The sequence below is a fragment of the Symphodus melops genome, assembly GCF_947650265.1.
Source record: "Symphodus melops genome assembly, chromosome: 17".
Classification (NCBI taxonomy): Eukaryota; Metazoa; Chordata; class Actinopteri; order Labriformes; family Labridae; genus Symphodus; species Symphodus melops.
Genome location: NC_136707.1, coordinates 12,577,780 through 12,596,357, shown reverse-complemented (window position 1 = coordinate 12,596,357; position 18,578 = coordinate 12,577,780). Strand labels below are relative to the sequence as shown.

At 40.3% G+C, this 18,578-nt stretch overlaps 1 protein-coding gene across 8 annotated transcripts in view; it reads left to right on the top strand.

The window, feature by feature from the left end:
- The window catches only part of pdxdc1 (pyridoxal-dependent decarboxylase domain containing 1), a 78,704-nt gene extending 64,136 nt beyond the window's left edge, over positions 1 to 14,568 (top strand). For all 8 annotated transcript variants that reach the window (XM_079366828.1, XM_079366827.1, XM_079366825.1 and 5 more), the window contains 2 exons: positions 10,410 to 10,508; positions 13,811 to 14,568. In XM_079366828.1, coding sequence (XP_079222954.1) covers positions 10,410 to 10,508; positions 13,811 to 14,103 — 392 coding nt within the window. In that variant the 3' untranslated portion in view covers positions 14,104 to 14,568. The remainder of the gene's footprint in view (positions 1 to 10,409; positions 10,509 to 13,810) is intronic.
- The last annotated feature ends 4,010 nt before the right edge of the window (positions 14,569 to 18,578 follow it).

Genomic DNA, 18,578 nt, shown 5'->3' with positions numbered 1-18,578 from the left:
GGCATCCTCACTAAACTGACCTTGCCCTTGAGCTGCTAGATATTTTAGGCCAAAGTTGGCACAGCCTAAAGATGAGACCGCTCCAAACAAGGGGACCTTCATTCTGTAGGTTGATGGTGTGGTGTCCAAGTTACCATTTTCCCAGGAATCGAAGGTAATCCTGATCTTCCTTTCTTACATGAAACATGTGAAACATTCTCTCAACATCGCACATGACTGCTACTGATCCCTTACGGAAACGGCAAAGAACACCAACCAATGTGTTAGTCAGGTCAGGGCCGGTGAGCAGGTGGTCATTGAAGGATGTTTCTTGAAACAGTCAAATACTACACATATTTTTCCAGGTTTCTGCGGATGATAGACTCCGTGATGCTGAATGTACCAAGCTGGATTGTTGTCGAGTTCTTCTTCAGAGACCCTTTCCGCATCTCCACGTGAAATTACATCGTTCATAAAGTTCACGTAGTCTTTGTAGTACATTTGATCTTTCTTTCGTCTCCTTTCTAGACATTTCAGTCTGTGTATTGCACACATTTTGTTGTTAGGTAGATTAGGCCTTTCTCCTTTTCATGGTAATGGCATCTCGTAGTGACCATTGTCTTTCTGTGAGATATTTTCTCTCAACATTGAAAGGAACTTGAGATCTTCTTGAGAAACTAGTTCATCCTCTCCAGTTCTTTCTGAGACTTCTGATTCAAGTACTCGTAGGATTTCTGAGGGAGTGATTTCTTTGACTTTGTTTTGGTTCACATAGTGTACTTTAGTTTTGATGTTAGGAAAAAGTTCTGCAATTGGTGTCACTTGTTTTACCAATATGCGGTGGCTGATTCCAATAACATCACCGTAGTCAACACATGGACTCACGTTGCCGATTACACTCCATCCAAGGTCTGTTAGCTGTGCATAAGGCTCATTATCTTGTCCGTAAACGATTTCCCTTGGAAGTAGAGCTTGTGAGCAGTTGAACCTAATGAGCAAACCTACTTCACAGTCTTGCAGAGGTGCCATTTCCTCTTGAAGATGCTCTAAATGAGACCAAGCTTTTACCGTTTTGTCTGTTGATATATGAGTTCTATTCACTGGAAGAAAGTCATGTGTGTAGACTGGTGGCAAGGAGATCTTCTTATCTAAGTAAAAGCCTCTAACTTGTAAATTGTTCAGTCTTTGAGAGTGGACTACTGTAGTTCTTGAAACCATAGAGTATTGTATCTAACTCTGTGATTGGATTCTAACCTGTACTAACACCCTGACACTTATTCTTCTTTTACACTTTATTCTTGTTTATTGGTTATATGTTTTTGTATAGTTGCACTGTTGTTATTTGCTGCTCTGTGTGCCTGAATTGCCCCCCGAGGACAAATAACGTTTTTTTTAATTGAATTGAATAGAGAGCTTGTGCTTGACTTGTGCTTTCTTTGCATCAAAACTTCGGCTACTTCACTTAAGACAATTGTCGTGTCACTTTGAGAATCTAACAAAGCGTACACAAGGATTTCTTGTTCTGGTTGATTTGTTGGATGAAAGCCAAACAGGAATTATTGAAAGTGTTTATTTGTTTCTTCAAGTATCACTCTGTTTGAAAAAGCACTTGTAGTTGCTTTTTCGTGTTGTGTTAACTGAGGTCTTTCTTTGTACTTTTCTTGGGTTGTACTTGGTTTTTCTTACCTTGAAGTTTCTTTGTTCTCGTTCTTCATGTAGGCAGGTAGGATGACGCTTTTTGCATATGTCGCAAACACTCGCAAAGCAGCTCTTTGAATGGTGACCTGACTTGAGGCAACCCAAGCAGATCTTTTCAGCTTGTATGAATTTGATTCTGTCTGACACAACTTTCTCCATAAACTTTCTGCATTTGTGCAAAGTATGTCCATTCTTCTTGCAGAATATGCATGTAATGTATTTTCATTTGAACTTGTAGTCAGTGTCTTTGCTCCAAAATGTGTCTGTCTTTGGAATTTTGGCTTCTCAGTTTCACATTGTTTCAATGACTGCAAAGATGTGATTGGGTTACATGCAATTTTTGCTTCCCTAATTATTAACTTCACAAATGTGCTGAATGAGGGGAACTGTTTTCTCTCCTCTTCTTCTTCAATAACCTTTCTGTTCCAACTTGCAGTTAGCCAATCTGGTAACTTTGAAATATTGGTATCTGGTAACTTCACACCTATTACCTATATTCGAAATTTTCGTTAAAGTCATTCAAGATTTCCAATGTCTCTATTTCAATCATAGCAGCTTTGCAGCTTCATAGAAAATCTACAAACTCTCTAAGCTCAAAAATGTCTTTAGGACCTATCTTGGGCCATGCTTGAAGTTTGTCTCTATAGGATTTTGTAATTATAAATGGATTTCCCTATCTTTCCTCCAAAATCTCCCAAGCAGCAGCGTAAGAAGATTCCGTTCCGAGTAGGAAATAGCCATCAAGCGCTTTCTTAGCTTGTCCACTTACATATCTTCGTAGGTAGTATATCTTTTCTTTGTCTTTAAGGTTCTTCTGATCTATCAGTGTTTCAAATTAAAGTTTTCAGTCTTTATATGTCAATGGATCCCCACTGAATACTGCAGGTTCAAGAACTGGAATTCTGTTGTCACTTAAAGCTCCTGTAAACACTTTAAGTAGTTCTGCTGTACTGTCAGAAGACGAGGTGGTCGCAGCTTGAGGAACAGGACACATTTGTAGGGGCTGAGGACTTGTAGGAGCCGGCACTTGTATGTCTGTTCCTACCTCACACTCCACAATGTCTGTCAGGTCCTCTTCAGTGGCTTTAACTTGATCATACACCTGCATTCTTGCTCTTGCTGCACTGAGACCCTTTACTGCTTCCAAACGCTGTATTCTTCTTTTCTTGTCCTCAAGAGTCTTTTGTAGAGCTGTAAACTCATCTTCCAGTTGAGCTCTGATACTGGCTTCTTCTTCTTCTCTCCTTAATCGTTGTTTCAGCTCTTCTGTTTCTTGCTCTAAACGACGCTTTGCAGCTGCTGCCTCTTGATCAGCTAACTTTCTTTTAGCTTCTGCTTCAAGACGCTCTATTTCTAGTTGTTCTTTTTCTTGTTCTTTTAACACTTTCAGAACAGCTTGACTTGCAGCTGCCTCAGCTGCAGCTTCTTGTCGTTTTACAGAAGATCTGCTTGATTGTTCTGAACCACTTTTCAATAGAGAAGTAACAGAACCTGACTTGAAAGAGCTTGAGTCAAAGAGAGAACCTGCTTCAGGCCAATCTTGCTGTTCTTCTGCAGTTTTTCCATCAAGTTGACTTGAGACTTTGGATACAATGAACTTAGAAACCTCTTCACACAGATCTACGTTTTGACGAATGTCGTGGTCTGGCGTTGAGACTTTGCGTAGTTCATCATAAACACGCTGGATATCTGCAGAAAGACTTGTGACATCGCATATGATTTCCTTGAGCAAGTCTTCAGATAAAGGCTCTGTTGATGTTGTTAATGACTGCTTTGATGATTTGACTTGAGTTCTCCATTTGTCATAAATGTAGTTGAACCTTTGTTGAAGCCCTTTAACTTTACTATCTTGCATTTCTTTACCCGTCTCTGTTCGGAATTTGGTTCTTTGGCTTCTTCTTGGTTGCTGCTCTCCCTCTTGTTGGTCTTCAGCATCACCATCTTTTCCTTTTATCTGCACTATCCCTCACTTGAACAGTAGGCTCATCTGTCTATGAGTCTCTTTAAGAAATTATTTTAACCTTTTGATGAACAGTATCTTAAAAGTATCACTTCATTAACTATTTTATATCAATAATTAGATCTGAAGTGTACCTAGTATAAGAAACCTAAAAGTGCAAAAAACAACCGATCGTAACTCTGAATATTGCTTTCAAAATATGCTTAATATAACACTTATAAATACTCAGAAACTTTAGGTTTAGCTTTAACAAACTGGCACTAATTACTTCTAGCTTCACACTTACAACAATATCTTTCCTGCAAGTGTCTTTAACTTCAAGAGCACGTATCACACAAAACAACTTTCACAGTGAATTAGCAAACCGTTATAGAATCCTTCTTCTTAGACAACCCTTTACTTCTTAGTATCCAATTTCTTCATGGATTTTCTGGAAAACGATACTCTTAAAACTGTGCGTCATTTTACTTCCCTCTCCCTCTCTCTCTGGCGTGTGCTTGCGTGCTCATCCTTCAGTTCTTACCGACAGCTCTGCAGGCCCCGACATGCCTGGTGCAGCTCTTTGATCTTGTAGCCGCTCGTCAATTAATGTCCACTCGCGTCGAAAAACAGTTGAGTTTTATAATTCCCTCCAAGCACAGCAGACACAAGTGGCTTTCTTGCAACAGGTTTATTTGAAGCTTCCCCCAAATCCACTGTGAAAACTAAACGGCATAAAAATGACAATTACTAAAAAAAAATATAGACAAACATAAATGACAGGTACAGCACATAATCAATGCAGTAACAGTCAATCAAAGCAAAATAATAAATTACCAAATACAATAAACAAATTCCCTTTGGTTGCATGCTAATAAAGAGAATTGTGAACTTTTCTTCGTTGAGAGTCCGATCCTGCCATGCTGTTGACAATCGCTGAATGTCAAATCTCGCGAGCAGTCCAACGTGACATAAAAGTCAACTTCAAAATAAAAGTCTCATATATCCGATAAAATTATCAACTAAAATACACAACTATAATTTCAAAACAAACGTAAATACAACTTAATCTTTTAGTTTCGTCATATTAAAAGTAAACAATAATTGCAACTGTTACAAATACCTTTAAAAGAACTTCAACACTTGAGTGTTTAACATTGAATGCAAGTTAGTGTTAAAGACAGCATGCAAATAAAGAGAGTGGAGTGGCATGGTACAGACACGACTGAGAAGGCAATTAAATTTATAACATAGTGTGGTATTTTAAGCTACTTTCTTTCACTTGATTGTTCAGTAAGGAGGGGATAGTATTTAAGTTAGGTTTTTGCGGGTTATACAAGAGGCAAATAAACGTAGTATTTTCAAGTTATAGCAGATAAATGTAAATATAACAAAAAAAATGTGGCTTATAAGAAAAACCTCAGTATTAAACAGGGCCTCTCTTTTCTTCCCTTCATCTTTTGAATGAATTGTCATACATTGTTTAGGAGGTGCGAGCTGTGTCCTCAGTAGCACGGGTGCGATACTCGGACCACTGTTTCACATCAGACTGCTGTCCAGCTCTCTGTCTCATCAGACGTACACCAAACACCCTGGCAAGAGAAGCAGTGGTGAGGTCCTCCAATCTGTCCCCTCTTACAGAGCAGTTGCGGGCTTTGGAGAGAGGGGTGGAGCTGGGAGAGAGAGGGACAACACAAGAAAAAGGAAATCCTCAGTTTAATGTATGATATAATGTTGGTGAAAAGAGGAAAATAGGAAGACAGAATTGTCAATATCTAAATCATTTTGAATGCAGAGGCTGAAAATGTTCAGTTTCTTCTTGGCTATGAAAAGAACAAATCTTCGTTAAAAATTATTTAAGCAAAATAAAAAAACATGATTTTGGCCAAAACATAACCTTTATGCATTCTTTTGTTGAGCCTATATGTCTCCTCCTAAACACCATAACAGCAGCCTATTTTTGTAGTTCGTCTAGTGAAATATTCTACCTTTGTATACAGTACTATGAATTTCAGCCTGCATGGTGACCTTTTATTCTCTGTATAACACACTTATTACTTGGACTGTAAACATGTACACATTAGTAATGATACAGGCCACATTTAAATTATTTGTAGGGATGTCCGATAATATCGGAGGGCCGATATTGACTTAAAAATGTAATATTTGGAAATATCGGTATCGGATTTTTACAACCGATATTGGAACTGATTTGGAATTGGAATTTCCGAGTCTGCATGAACGCAGCATGGGACGTTTATGGGCGCGCGCTTGATGACGTTAAATAACAACATATTGTAACGGTTCATGTTGTAAAGTCAGTAGTTGATAATGTGTTCATAATTCCGATTTATGTGGAGAGTAAGTGAATGCACCAGCGAGAACGTGTTGAATGGCTGTATGAGAGAACGCTGGGGGAGAGAGTTGGATTGTTACGGCAAGTTATGTGTTGTTCTCTGCTGTAAACGACGTGGTCACGGCCGACAGTGACCGGGTTATTAAAAGTTGTTATTTGAACGCTCTCGCCGTCCTTTAACGTCCGTACGGACGCTACAATATACAACACGCTGGACTCGTGGCTAACAAGTTAGCTCACCCGGTGAATGAGGTGTCCGTGGTTTGGAACTATTTCCACTTGTCAACTACGGATAATAAATTTGCAATTTGCAATGACTGCAAAGCGTTGGTTATGCGAGGAGGAAACAAGGTGTCTTCCTTTAATACATCATTTAATAACCCATGTCAAGAAGAATCATGCGGAGTTGCTACATTTGCGCAGCAAAGTGATGAAAAGCAGCAACAGCCAAAACCGAAGAAAACCACACAGTTGTTGCTTAAAGAGTCAACTGAGAAAAAACAATGTGGCAGCAATGGAGAGGCTGCTGTTGGAAGTGCAGATGACCCAGGCCGGGAGGACCAGGACTGCCCACCTAAGAAGGCTCGAACCTGCGGGACATGTACCAAGAAATCCTTGCAGAGAATGAAGTTGCAGCTCAAGCACCTACAAGCGAGACAGCGCAGGTGAGTAATTGATTAACTTAATCATCAAACTAAATTTAATCTGCTGTGCTGAGTGCGTCACATTAAAAATATACATTACATACAATGAATACAATAACCATTTGGCAGTCAGTGCTTCAAAGAAAAATAAATAATAGAAATTCTATTATATATTTATTCCCTGTCTCTCCTTTTTATTCTTTCTTTAGGTGCATGCATACCTAGGAGAAGCCATCCCCTCGAAAGGATGCCCTTTGGAGTACTGGAGGCATCAGGAGAGAGGATTTTGTTACTCTCAAAAGAGATTGAGCCCAGTTTGAGTATATTATTTGGCAAGTTATGGCCAGTCATTCATTGACTATGTTTGTTTACAACTAATGGACTGAAGATATGCCTCTTCCTTTTTTTATATTGTCTGTGGTGTTGTTTGAGGCTGTTTGTTGTTGAGGTTTCTCTCTAACACTAAATAAATATGGCACTTTTTTCCATAATTTAAGTTGTTCTCTTATTTTTCTCAGTGTGTACATTTGGAAAGCCATGTTTCATTCACATATGCATCCAGTGGGGCATCACAGTAAAATTAGGCATAATGTGTTAATTCCACAGGAGATATTTTATGTTGTTGTTACCTAACAGTTTTGATGTAAAAAGCCTGCATATATCGGTATCGGTGATATCGGTATCGGAAATTAAGAGTTGGACAATATCGGATATCGGTAGAAAAGCCAATAGCGAGCATCCCTAATTATTTGGCTTTGTTTGTGTCCTCGATACTTTTTTGAGGCCTTACCAGACTTGTTTCTTTTATTATGAAACATAACTGAACAGTCAATGAACTGCATCTATGAGCGGATTTTTATTTACTTCTTGATTTTAAATATAATTTCAATCACAACAATGATATAACAATATCAAGAAACATAGTATGTCAGTTATTAGATTTGCACATGTTAAAAATTAGAACAAAAAGATAAATCATGCCAGATTAGTTGCCTTGCATGACAACATTTCGGCTGACCTTAATGTGTTAGCTAGCTAGATAACACTTGACACATAAATTAGTTTTTACTTACAGAGAAAATGCAAACATCTATTCCACAGGTCGGTTAGTATAGTTCACGGCAGATCAACTGATTTTGCCAGCTCAAAAGAGGCGAAAAACAGAACGGAAAAGCTCCATAGCGTCTCGGCTTTCCTTAACGAGGTAACTGCTATTCACAAAGAGAGCTATGCAAGATCTACAGCTGCCTATGGTTTGCAACTGTTGTTGACAGCTTTCGGTAAGACAGAGATGATGCAGCGCCCTCTGCGGTTTTGGTGTGGTTACTTCAGGTAGCTCGCATTTGTTGCTCACGATTGCATTTATGGATCATGCAGGCCAAAATAAGAGTGCCAAAAAGGGGTGCTCCTCAAATGAAAATCTTGCTTTGTGATTGTGAAGAAAAATGCGTTGTAGTTTAATGTTGCATCTGTTTATCAGGGTTTGCATTTGTGGATCTTCATACACCAAATTGTGGATCGCATTTTGCATTTGTGGATCAGGTTTTGCATTTGTGGATCTTCATACACCCATTTGTGGATCGCGTTTTGCATTTGTGGATCTTCGTACACCCATTTGTGGATCTTGGGGCATTTGTAAATCGTCTTTTGTTAGTTTGTGACTTATTGGCACTAAAATAACTCCATGGATTTTCCATTTGGTGAGTACATTTCAGAGGGCTATCTGCCACAAGGCAGGTAAATGTTTTACCCAAAAGTCATCAAAACTATGCTGTTAGTATTGTTGGGGTTTTCAGGAGTGAATATCTGACCAAAGATTAGGTTGGGTTTTTGTAATGTAAAATTTGCAAATATTTTCACAGTTTCACAATAATAACTCAGTTATTAAACACACTCTCTAAATCTAACTGCCCAGACCTATAACTAAGCCTCACTTGTTGACAAGTGTTTTGTCCACGGTTGATGGAAGAAGCAAAAAAGGGTCCTTCGCTAGGACGGTCTTCTGCTGTCTCCGTGCAGTTGAATGGTGATGGCGGCATGTCCAAGGGGTTGAGCAGGGGCCGTGGTGTCCTCCGTCAAGTGAGGTGATAGATAGATAGATAGATAGATAGATAGATAGATAGATAGATAGATAGATAGATACTTTATTGATCCCAAGGGAAATTCAGGGATCTCCGTGGATGTACTTTCTTTACAGGACGGAATGATACGTAAACTTTATGATCCCTCTTAATACTGTTTCTCGGCAGAAATAAAAAGACGCTCTTCGTGAATATGCGTTCAAGTGGTTGATCTGAGCTCGGAATTCAGGATGTAGGTATGCCTTAGGTTAGCTGCGCGCCAAAACTTTTAAACAAAGGTGTTTGAGGTAGTGCCAGAGGTGTGAGTACAGTCATTAAACAGTCAATGCAGGCAGTTAGGGATGCAGGCTGGACCATTAAATTGCTCAGCAACATAAAGGAGCAGTGATTAGCATTAATTATCCAAAACAATAAGGTGAAACCAGCATTAAGTGTCCAAAACAATAATGTGAAACCAGGAGTGATTAGGGGGATTATCATTAGCATTAAGTGTCAAAGACAATAGAGTGAAACTTGATCTAATTAGGGTGATCATGTCGACCCTTATAAATGTAGTATCACCCTTCATACAGTAGGATGAAACCAGACATGATTAGAGTGATTTTCATTAAAGTGACCAGTGCTCAGTAAGGTGACTATCAATATGCATTAAAGTGTCCAACTGGAGGCTGACTCTGAGGTCAGCAGTGCAGATGAGGAGTGAGAAAAAAGTGAAAAATTAGTCCAGGAATTCACAGTGTGCTTCTCCCCTGCCGTGACAGTGAAGTGTTGTACAGTCTTATGGCCAGGGGAACAAAAGAGTTCTTGAGTCTGTCTGTGGAGCACGAATGTGACAGCAGTCTATCACTGAACATGCTCCTCTACCCGGTGAAGGTGCTGTGCAGAGGGTGGTGTGTGTTGTCCATGATGGAGAGTAGTTTGTCCAGAGTCCTCCTCTCTGCCACTGTCACCAGTGAGTCCAGCTCTGTACCCACCACAGAGCCAGCCCTCCTCACCAGTCTGTCCAGGCGTGCTGCGTCCCTCTTCTTGCAGCTTCCTCCCCAGCACACCACTGCGTAGAAGAGGACGCTGGACACCACAGACTGGTAGAACATCTGCAGCAGCTTTTTGCAGATGTTGAAGGACCCCAGCCTTCTCAGGAAGGACAGAGAGCTCTGTCCCTTCCTGCAGGTAGTGTCTATGTTAGGCGACCAGTCCAGCTTGTCATCCAATTGTAGCTCCAGGTACCCGTGGGTCCTGACCACCTCCACGTCGAGTAAAAAAAGTTCTGTCCCCTAGGGGGGCCATGACAGAAAATAATTTAAAACCATTGCCTTAATGTAATAATAAGTCAGACAATAAGATGAATACACACACACAATAAAATATGATAAAGTTACTGGTGTAAATGTTAATGTAAACAAAATCCCTCATTCTGTGCATGTCACAACATTCCTTTATACTGGGTGATGTAGCGCCTCCCAGGAGCAACGACTCATTATTGCCATGATCACATTAAAAAGTATAAGCAAAATACCTATTCTTCTAACACTGTTTCATTTAGACCACATGGACTGTTTTAAAAGATAGTAAAGGGTTATAATATGTCTTCTTTACTTAAATTGTTAAAAGAGTATCAAGGTGTCAGTATTTATGGACGCCAGTGGCACGGTATGTCAATATTTGCTTGTATTTGTGCTTTATATATTCATGTGTGTGGTATCTTTCGACAGGTTCCTTGGACTCCACTGAGGTGACTTACTCCACCAAAGTCCAGACAGGCAAGCCATCCCTGCAGGACACAGCCAATTCTTCATTAAAGAAACTTGCAGGTAGGATTGTCTTGGAGGCTGTTTACATTGGAATATAATGCGTCATAATTATTTGAGCACAAGTGGACAGCATTGGTTAAGAGTGTAAAACCAACCAGGATACATTAATTCCAATGCATGAAATTCAAACTATTATTGATCAAGTAATTGATAATTTAAAACGGAATTATCCTGGGAGCAAAGAAAGAGGGTGAGATAATGCTTAGACTGAAATGTTCTTTATTGAGAATTACATTTCAGTGCACAATCCACTGAAACACATAGACTGTGACTCCATGTGCTTGGAATTAGAGCTGCAGCTATTGAATATTTTCGTAATCGAGTATTCTATCGAATATCCCGAACGATTAATTGAGTAATCAAATAAATCATACTTTTGATTAATTTAGGTTTAACTTGTCTCGGGTCAGCCCTACAAACCTGCTTCTTTGCAGCTACCATGGTAACGCCTGCTTGTTCCAACCATAGTTACAACCAACCACCTCTGCTCTACAGCTGCTGACGCTCACCATATTACTGACAGGAATCCCAAATTAACTGTTGGATTCACTGGTAAAGGTGGCAGGTAGATGAAAATTACAGACCAAACACGTTGGCTGACATAATAAATCGTGTTTTTGTGTAGCCTACACATTTGTTTGACTGAGAAACTTTAAATATAAATATTTGCTTGCCTTTATTTATTACATAGGTAGTTCCCAGAGCCCCCTGCTCTCTGATCCCCCTGCATTAACATTGCAGACTAAAAACTAAAATCCATCAGAGAATAATAAATTAATATTCCACAAAATAAGTTCTCTCTTGATTTAGCTTTACAACATTAGACATGTAATATAATCAGCCTGTTTATTATTAGAAGAATGTGTATCTCTGTCTGCTCCTGCAGCGCATGCATTCAGCGTGCTCACAGACTGAGACAACAGAGACTGTGAGAGGACGTTGCTATCGCTATGTTAGCTGCAAAGACGGAGAGAGTGAACAGAGAAAAGCCGACCGTTTGATCGGATCATGTATTCCCGATCTATTCTCGGTCGTATGGATCACGGATCAACTGTGTGCTGACTAAAAGTTAAAAGGGGCACGCCGCAATTGTGTGTGGGTATTTATTTATTTCCTGGCCAAGAAAGCAGCACAGCAGGTCCACATCAAGTACACATTTGGACAACATCAACAAAACAAACAGCTAAAACAGTTTGGCAGATCACATCATTACAGTATCATCATTTGCTGTGTTCGGTGAGAGAACATGTGCATGCAGTAGTTAAATAGTCCTTGATCCTAGCTTTAAAATCTTCCATACTTGGGAGATAATCCAATTTAAGATGACTCTGCAATTTATACCAGGACAGGGTGTGAATGCTTTGAAGGCCTTTTCCCCAAAAATAGTCCGCGTTTGAGGAATAGTATACATTATCAATCTATCGTGCCTGCAACTGCAGCTTTTGATGTTGACTTTAGGAACCAAGAATGTGTATGTGTGTGCCAGAGAGAGGAGCAGGTCGCTGCAGCTACATTAAACGTGTTTCATACTCATAGAATAGTTTTGATGAGGCAAAAACCCCCAAAATGAGGCCTTGAGGCAGCACAAATTCCTCCATGCATTTTTGTAATCGAATTATTCAAGTTATAGGAATCGTTTCAGCTCTACTTGGAATTATACAATCAAAGTTTATCATAATGCAGCCCAGTGATGCTACAAATATTCATGACCTGAATCAGGGGTTTAATGTGGATCTTGCAGAAACTTGAATGTGCTGTTTTGTTTAAGACTCACTGACAAACCACACACTGTAACTGTATTGTAAGGAAAATGGTCAGGGCTGCATGCTTATTTGCATATACATGTAGAAGTGTAAAATCCGATCACAAGTTGTCACCCAGAAAAAATCTGGGATGCAAATTAATTCCATTGAATGGATGATTGAATTAAATTATCTAAAATTGCAGTGGGGGTCCACGGTCTGTCGCAGTTATTTTGGGGTCCAAAGCGGACATTTATGGAAATCTCTGCTCTATATCATTATTGATACAGTTCTTGCAAGTCATACCTTTACCATTTAGGACTGTGCCCTCTCTCACCCTCTGTGTGCGACAAGTGTGGAAGGTGGGTGTGGAATGCCATCAGTCCATCAGTTTGTGAGGAAGGATAGTGTTGAAAGCAGAGCTATAGTCCACAAAGAGCATCCGTACGTAGCTCCCCTGCTGCTCTAGGTGGGACAGTGCAGCATGGAGGGCCATAGCTACGACGCCGCACTGACCATGCCGTCTGCAAGACGCGTGAATCAAGTTTAAGTGATATTGCAAGTTTATTTGGCGACCAAAATAAAATGTTGTGCGACCCAGTCTCTGGAAATCACTGCCCTAGCTAACTGTGTAGCTTAAGCTGTCATGACATCTCGGGTACTTTGAATCCTCTCCTCTGCTTTCTCAGTTTTTCCATCTTCTTTCTCCATTCTGATGTTGGCCTTCATTTCTTCTTTGATGTCTCCAAATGTTCTTCTATTTCTTTGCGAGTTCTCACAGAATCAGCCCACCCGGGGCGAGCATAGTTTATTGACCTTTGCTGCTCATTTGCTCAACTGTCTATTAATTCACCATCTCTACTGCTGGCGTTTAATTCTGGGTATTTTGGCACACCCTCTTTTTATGCTTTTAGTTGATTGTGTTCTCAGTGCGAAAGGTAGTATTTTTCCAATTATTCTGGTTCAGTCAGGAGCTTCTTCCCCACAGAGCCATTGTTACAATGTTCCAACCCAAAGTCCTCCCCCATTCACTAATTTTAACTGGTAGTTAGACCCCTATTGTTCCTGAGTAACTATGCAAAAAATGTGTGTACCTTTTCTACCTGTTAAAACTAATTGTTCTTAATTCGTTCCCCAGTAACTATACATTTGTGTTACCCAAGTCCTCATTGCAAAGTCAAATATGTATAATGTCATTGTTGATTAATAAAATAAAACCCTTGGTCAGTTACTTTTTCTTTCAGTGGAGTTTTAACCTTTATCTTTTGAACACAGGGTTTGAACAGAGCTCATGATACATATTCTTGAGAGAATCTAATTATCTAAAAAGCAAATCTCAAATTTTTACAAAGCAGTCAGCTGTTCTTTCTCGTCCCTTCTTTTATCAAGAATATTTTTCTCTATGGTGCCTAAAGTTGTGCAAGTTCTTGAAAGTTCTCTTATTAAGGTGGCACAAAAAAGAAATACATTACCATTTTTTTCTGTATTTTCATAATGACTCAAAGTCTGAAAATGTATTGAAAATCAAATCTAATGCACTGGGGAACTTTTCATTCACAGGTCAGAGGCTATTCCGGCGCTCAGGAGCAGGCTCAGACTCATTTAGTGAAACAAACTCTGTTGAACAAGCCAAGGAGACAGCGAGGGAGGGGAGTACCACACCAAGCTTAATAATCTCTCCATGTGCAACTGAGGAAAACTCACACACTGCAAGTTATGTTGCGCTGGAGTTATCTGTGCAGGTGCAAACACAAATGGAGACTGATGTGGTCTCTGAGAAGAATCACACTGAGGACCAAGATGCATCAGAGAGGGACATAGGGGTTTCTGCAAGTTCTACAGCTGATCTCTAAAGGGGACAAATTTAGGAAATGTTTATTGCAGAGTGGTATTATATTCTGAATGAAACTCTTCCAGTTTTAACATTTCTGACAAGCTGATGAGTAAGATTTGGGTTGTCTGTTTCCCACTGTGTTAAATCAGAAGATGTCAAAGATAATTAAAAATTCCTCCTTGGGATACTTCCAGAATGCCTTTTACTTTTCATATATGCTGGTGTAATAAGCAGTGTAAAAAATTGCTTTATGGTCTGATCATGGGTAAACGATCCTGTGGTTTGCCTCTGTCAAATTTCTTCATAGCTGCACAAGACATTTCTTTCTGCCATACATTTATAGGGATAACAAAGATGCACAAAATCAGATAAAATGTAAATGACACGTTACACATGGAAAGAAATTATCAGAGAGACATACTCTATTGTTGTATTTTTTTTACTTTGATATTAATAAATGGCTTAGGGTTTTCTTGCTTTATAAGAGCAGATTCTATCTTTATTGCACTAAGATTTTTTTTAGCTATTCAAAAGTTGTTGGGTTTTTTTTTTTTTCGTTTGGGGAAAAAAACAATGAGGGAGTTTCCACCTTAGCCAACTTAATTTGGAGATGTGTGAACACAGGAATAGTACTCAGATGCACAATAAATAAAGCAAAATAATATTTCCAGAAAAGGGTGTTCTTAGCTTGCTTCAAATCAAACGCTGGAGCAGTTTGATTGTAAGGAATCAGAACAGCCTAACTAGCTGACTCATCACACCAGTATTACTGATAGTGGCAAATGCAATACGCAGTACTATGCATTAAACATAACCAATAGAAAATAGATATAAAGGGATACTTAACTCATTGCATTAAGCTTTGTATCATTGAGAAACTTGCTAGTATTTTTGAATTGTTGTGCATCCTGCCTTCATTTTCCCCTGTGACAGGAAAGCTCCTTATCTTTTCTGAATATGAGCTAGTTCCTCATATTTTCGAACACTGAAGCTACAGACCTATTACAGATGTTGGGGTTTTCAGGAGCGAATACCTGACCAAAAATGTTTCGGTTTTATAAAGTAAAATGTTGACTGTCAAATTAACATTAATAATGAACTTTATTTAATTATTAATATAAATCAATAATTTGTTATTAAACTTGGAACACCACCCTGAAATCAGGGAACAACCAAAGATTACAATATCAGTCTCAAATTGATTATTAATTATTGATATCTGTATTTAATTAATCTGTATTTAATTGAAGGTGTGAAATCCGAACACAGCCCTTTCACCCATCCTATGTCACAATGTAAATAGGCAGAAAACACAAACAGCTGCTCTTTAAATTATAACAGAATTTGTTCAACAAAGAAACGTCAAGGTAATCAATAAAACTCAATCAAACAAATAACTATTATAAACTAAACTACAGGCAGCAAAGTGTAACAAACAAACATAGCTCTTACTTAAATCTAGATTGGGGACTTTTACCAGCACACACACCAGTTGTTCAGTTGTTTGGGGACGCCTTTCCCTTTGGGGACGAAAACCACCGTCCCCAATTTTGTGTGTGTGTGTGTGTGTGTGTGTGTGTGTGTGTGTTGGTATTCCAGCATTAGGTGGACATTTGGGCAGGATACACGCCGCACTAGAAGGACATTTTGAATTAGCAGGTCAGGGGTGCTGTCCTGGAAAAAATTCTAAAGATGTAGAAGTGTTTCTATAGGTCCCTAGACCCTAAAATGTTGGATGCTTAAACCCAACCTTTTGTCTAACCTTAACCAAGATCTTATATGCATAAACTTAACCCTTTTAACTTCTATCAAGGGGATTTTACGGCTAAAGCTAAAGATAAAGGTTAAAGCTTGGTTTACACTTCTGAATCAAATCGACACTGTACCCTACACCACAGGCAACGCGTTGGTCTTCACTTGCGTTACTGTAACTACGTTGCAAGGCGAAGCGCTGTTGAGGCTTCACGAGCCCCGCCATTTGTAAATGTCCTGTTGGTGAATCACATTGCAATCAAACAAGATGGAGAGACAAAAAAGTCCAAACAGTTCATGAATGCGTTGAGGCCTACCTATGTCATCCATCCATCCATCCATTTTCTTCTGCTTATCCCGGGCCGGGTCGTGGGGGCAGATTTGCCCAGACTTCCCTCACCCCAGACACCTCCTCCAGCTCTTCCGGTAGGACCCCGAGGTGTTCCCAAGCCAGCCGAGAGACATAGTCTCTCCAGCGTGTCATGGACCCCGAGGCCTCCTCCCGGAAGGACATGCCAAGAACACCTCCCTAGAGAGGCGTCCAGGAGGCATCCGGAACAGATGCCCGATCCACCTCAGCTGACTCCTCTCAATATTAAGGAGTAGCGGCTCTACTTCAAGCTCCTCCCTGGTGACCGAGCTCCACACCCTATCTCTAAGGGTGCGCCCAGCCACCCTACAGAGGAAGCCCATTTCGGGATCTCGTTCTTTCGGTCATGGCCCAAACTCATGACTCATGACCATAGGTGAGGGTAGGAGCGAAGATCAACCTGTAAATGGAGAGAGCTTCGCCTTTCGGTTTAGCTCCTTCTTTACCACGACGGACCAATACATCGACCGCATGACTGCGGATGCCGCACCGATCCATCTGACGATCTCCCGCTCCATCTTCCCCCCACTCGTGAACAAGACCCCAAGATACCTAAACTCCTCCACCTGGGGGAAAGACTCCCCACCGACCCAGAGAGGGCAAGCCACCTTTTTCCGATCGAGAACCATGGCCTCAGATGTAGAGGTGCTGATCCTCATCCCAGCCGCCTCACACTCGGTAGCGAACTGCCCCAGTGCGCGCTGAAGGTCCAAGTTTGATGGAGCCAACAAGACCACGTCATCCACAAAAAGCAGAGACGAGATCCTGTGGTCCCCGAACCGGACCCCCTCCGGCCCCTGCTGCACCTAGAAATTCTGTCCATAAAAGTAATGAACAGAACCGGTGACAAAGGGCAGCCCTGCTGGAGGCCAACGTGCACCGGGAACAGGTCCAACTTAATGCCGGCAATGCAAACCAGACTCCTGCTCTGGTCGTACAGGGACCGGACTGCCCTTAGCAAAGGGCCCCGAACCCCATACTCTCGGAGCACCCCCCACAGGACACCACAAGGGACACGGTTGAATGCCTTCTCCAGATCCACAAAGTGCATGTGGATTGGTTCATGCAAGGACTAAAACTGCTGCCATTTAAAGCTATTTGTTTCCCAGCTGTGACTTCTGTCATTGCCCTACAAGAACATGAGACATTCTATGTCTTTACAGCTTAAAACCGGAGAGAAAAGGTTCAAATCAATGAATACTTTATTTGATTTATAACACATTGGCTGAATGGTGGTTCAGTTATAAAAGTGAGGAGGTTACTGGTTTGAATCCCTGTCTGACAGGAGTCTCTCTGTGAGGAGTTTGCATGCTCGCTTCCTTGCACAGTCCAAAGGTGTTCACCGAGAGAAGAACAAAGTAAGGGAGACCATCAGGTGAGCTGGCAGGGGTGTCTGTATCAGCCATCTTTCTTCTTCCTTGTGTCTAAAATGAGGATAATAAAAAACAATGAGATAAGCATCTTAGACAAGGAAAAGAACCAGAGAAAAGGTCCATACAAGCAGAAACCTTAATGAAACAGATTCATTTACCAACTCCACAGTTATGCACAGAAACATATACTCTCACATATACTCAATTTTTGTGTAAATGTACATAGAACTGAAGTAAGGTCATCCGAGGTACAAAAATCTGTTGTTGGGTTTATTGAATTGTGTGATGAAATACGGTGTGTACGTGATTCTATTTTGTGTTTATTGCCACTGGAGGAAAAGGAAAGACATGAAACTTGGTTTAAGGCGAAAATGATGTTCAATGATGAATTTATTGACAATGTGGAAGAGTGGGTGTAAACAAGTGGAACATATTTGTCTGAAAATGGTGACAATGGTGTTGAAAATGATGATATTGGCCCAAATGATAGTGTGTCTAATGTGGGTAAATATTCAAACAAAAGTTACACCAGTAATAAGTCAAGTACCACTTCTTCTGCACAAATAAAAGCAGCAGCAGAAAGAGCTGCACTTGTTGCCCGAATGGAAGCTTTAAACTAACGACATTCATTGGAGGAACAGGAACAAGAAATAAAAAGGAAAAAGGAAAGGCTTGAGATGGAGACTGAACTGGCTGCATCTATTGCGAAGTTATCAGTTTTGGAAGTTTCGGCTGGACAAGGTCTCTCTCATGATGGCATGAATTCTTATTTTGAAAAGGAAAAAAGAAAAGTGCAACCAGTCAACACGCTCAACCCTTTGGCCAAAGAATATGACCATGAAGTATGTAAGAGAACACAGAAAAGGGATTGGTCATTACCACAAAGTAAAAAGGAACCATTGGATGTTCGAGCAAAACAACCTGAAAAATGGATGTCAATCTCAAAGCAACATCATGACTCTCATCACCTAAAGCCTTTGGAAAAATCAGAAGTTTGGA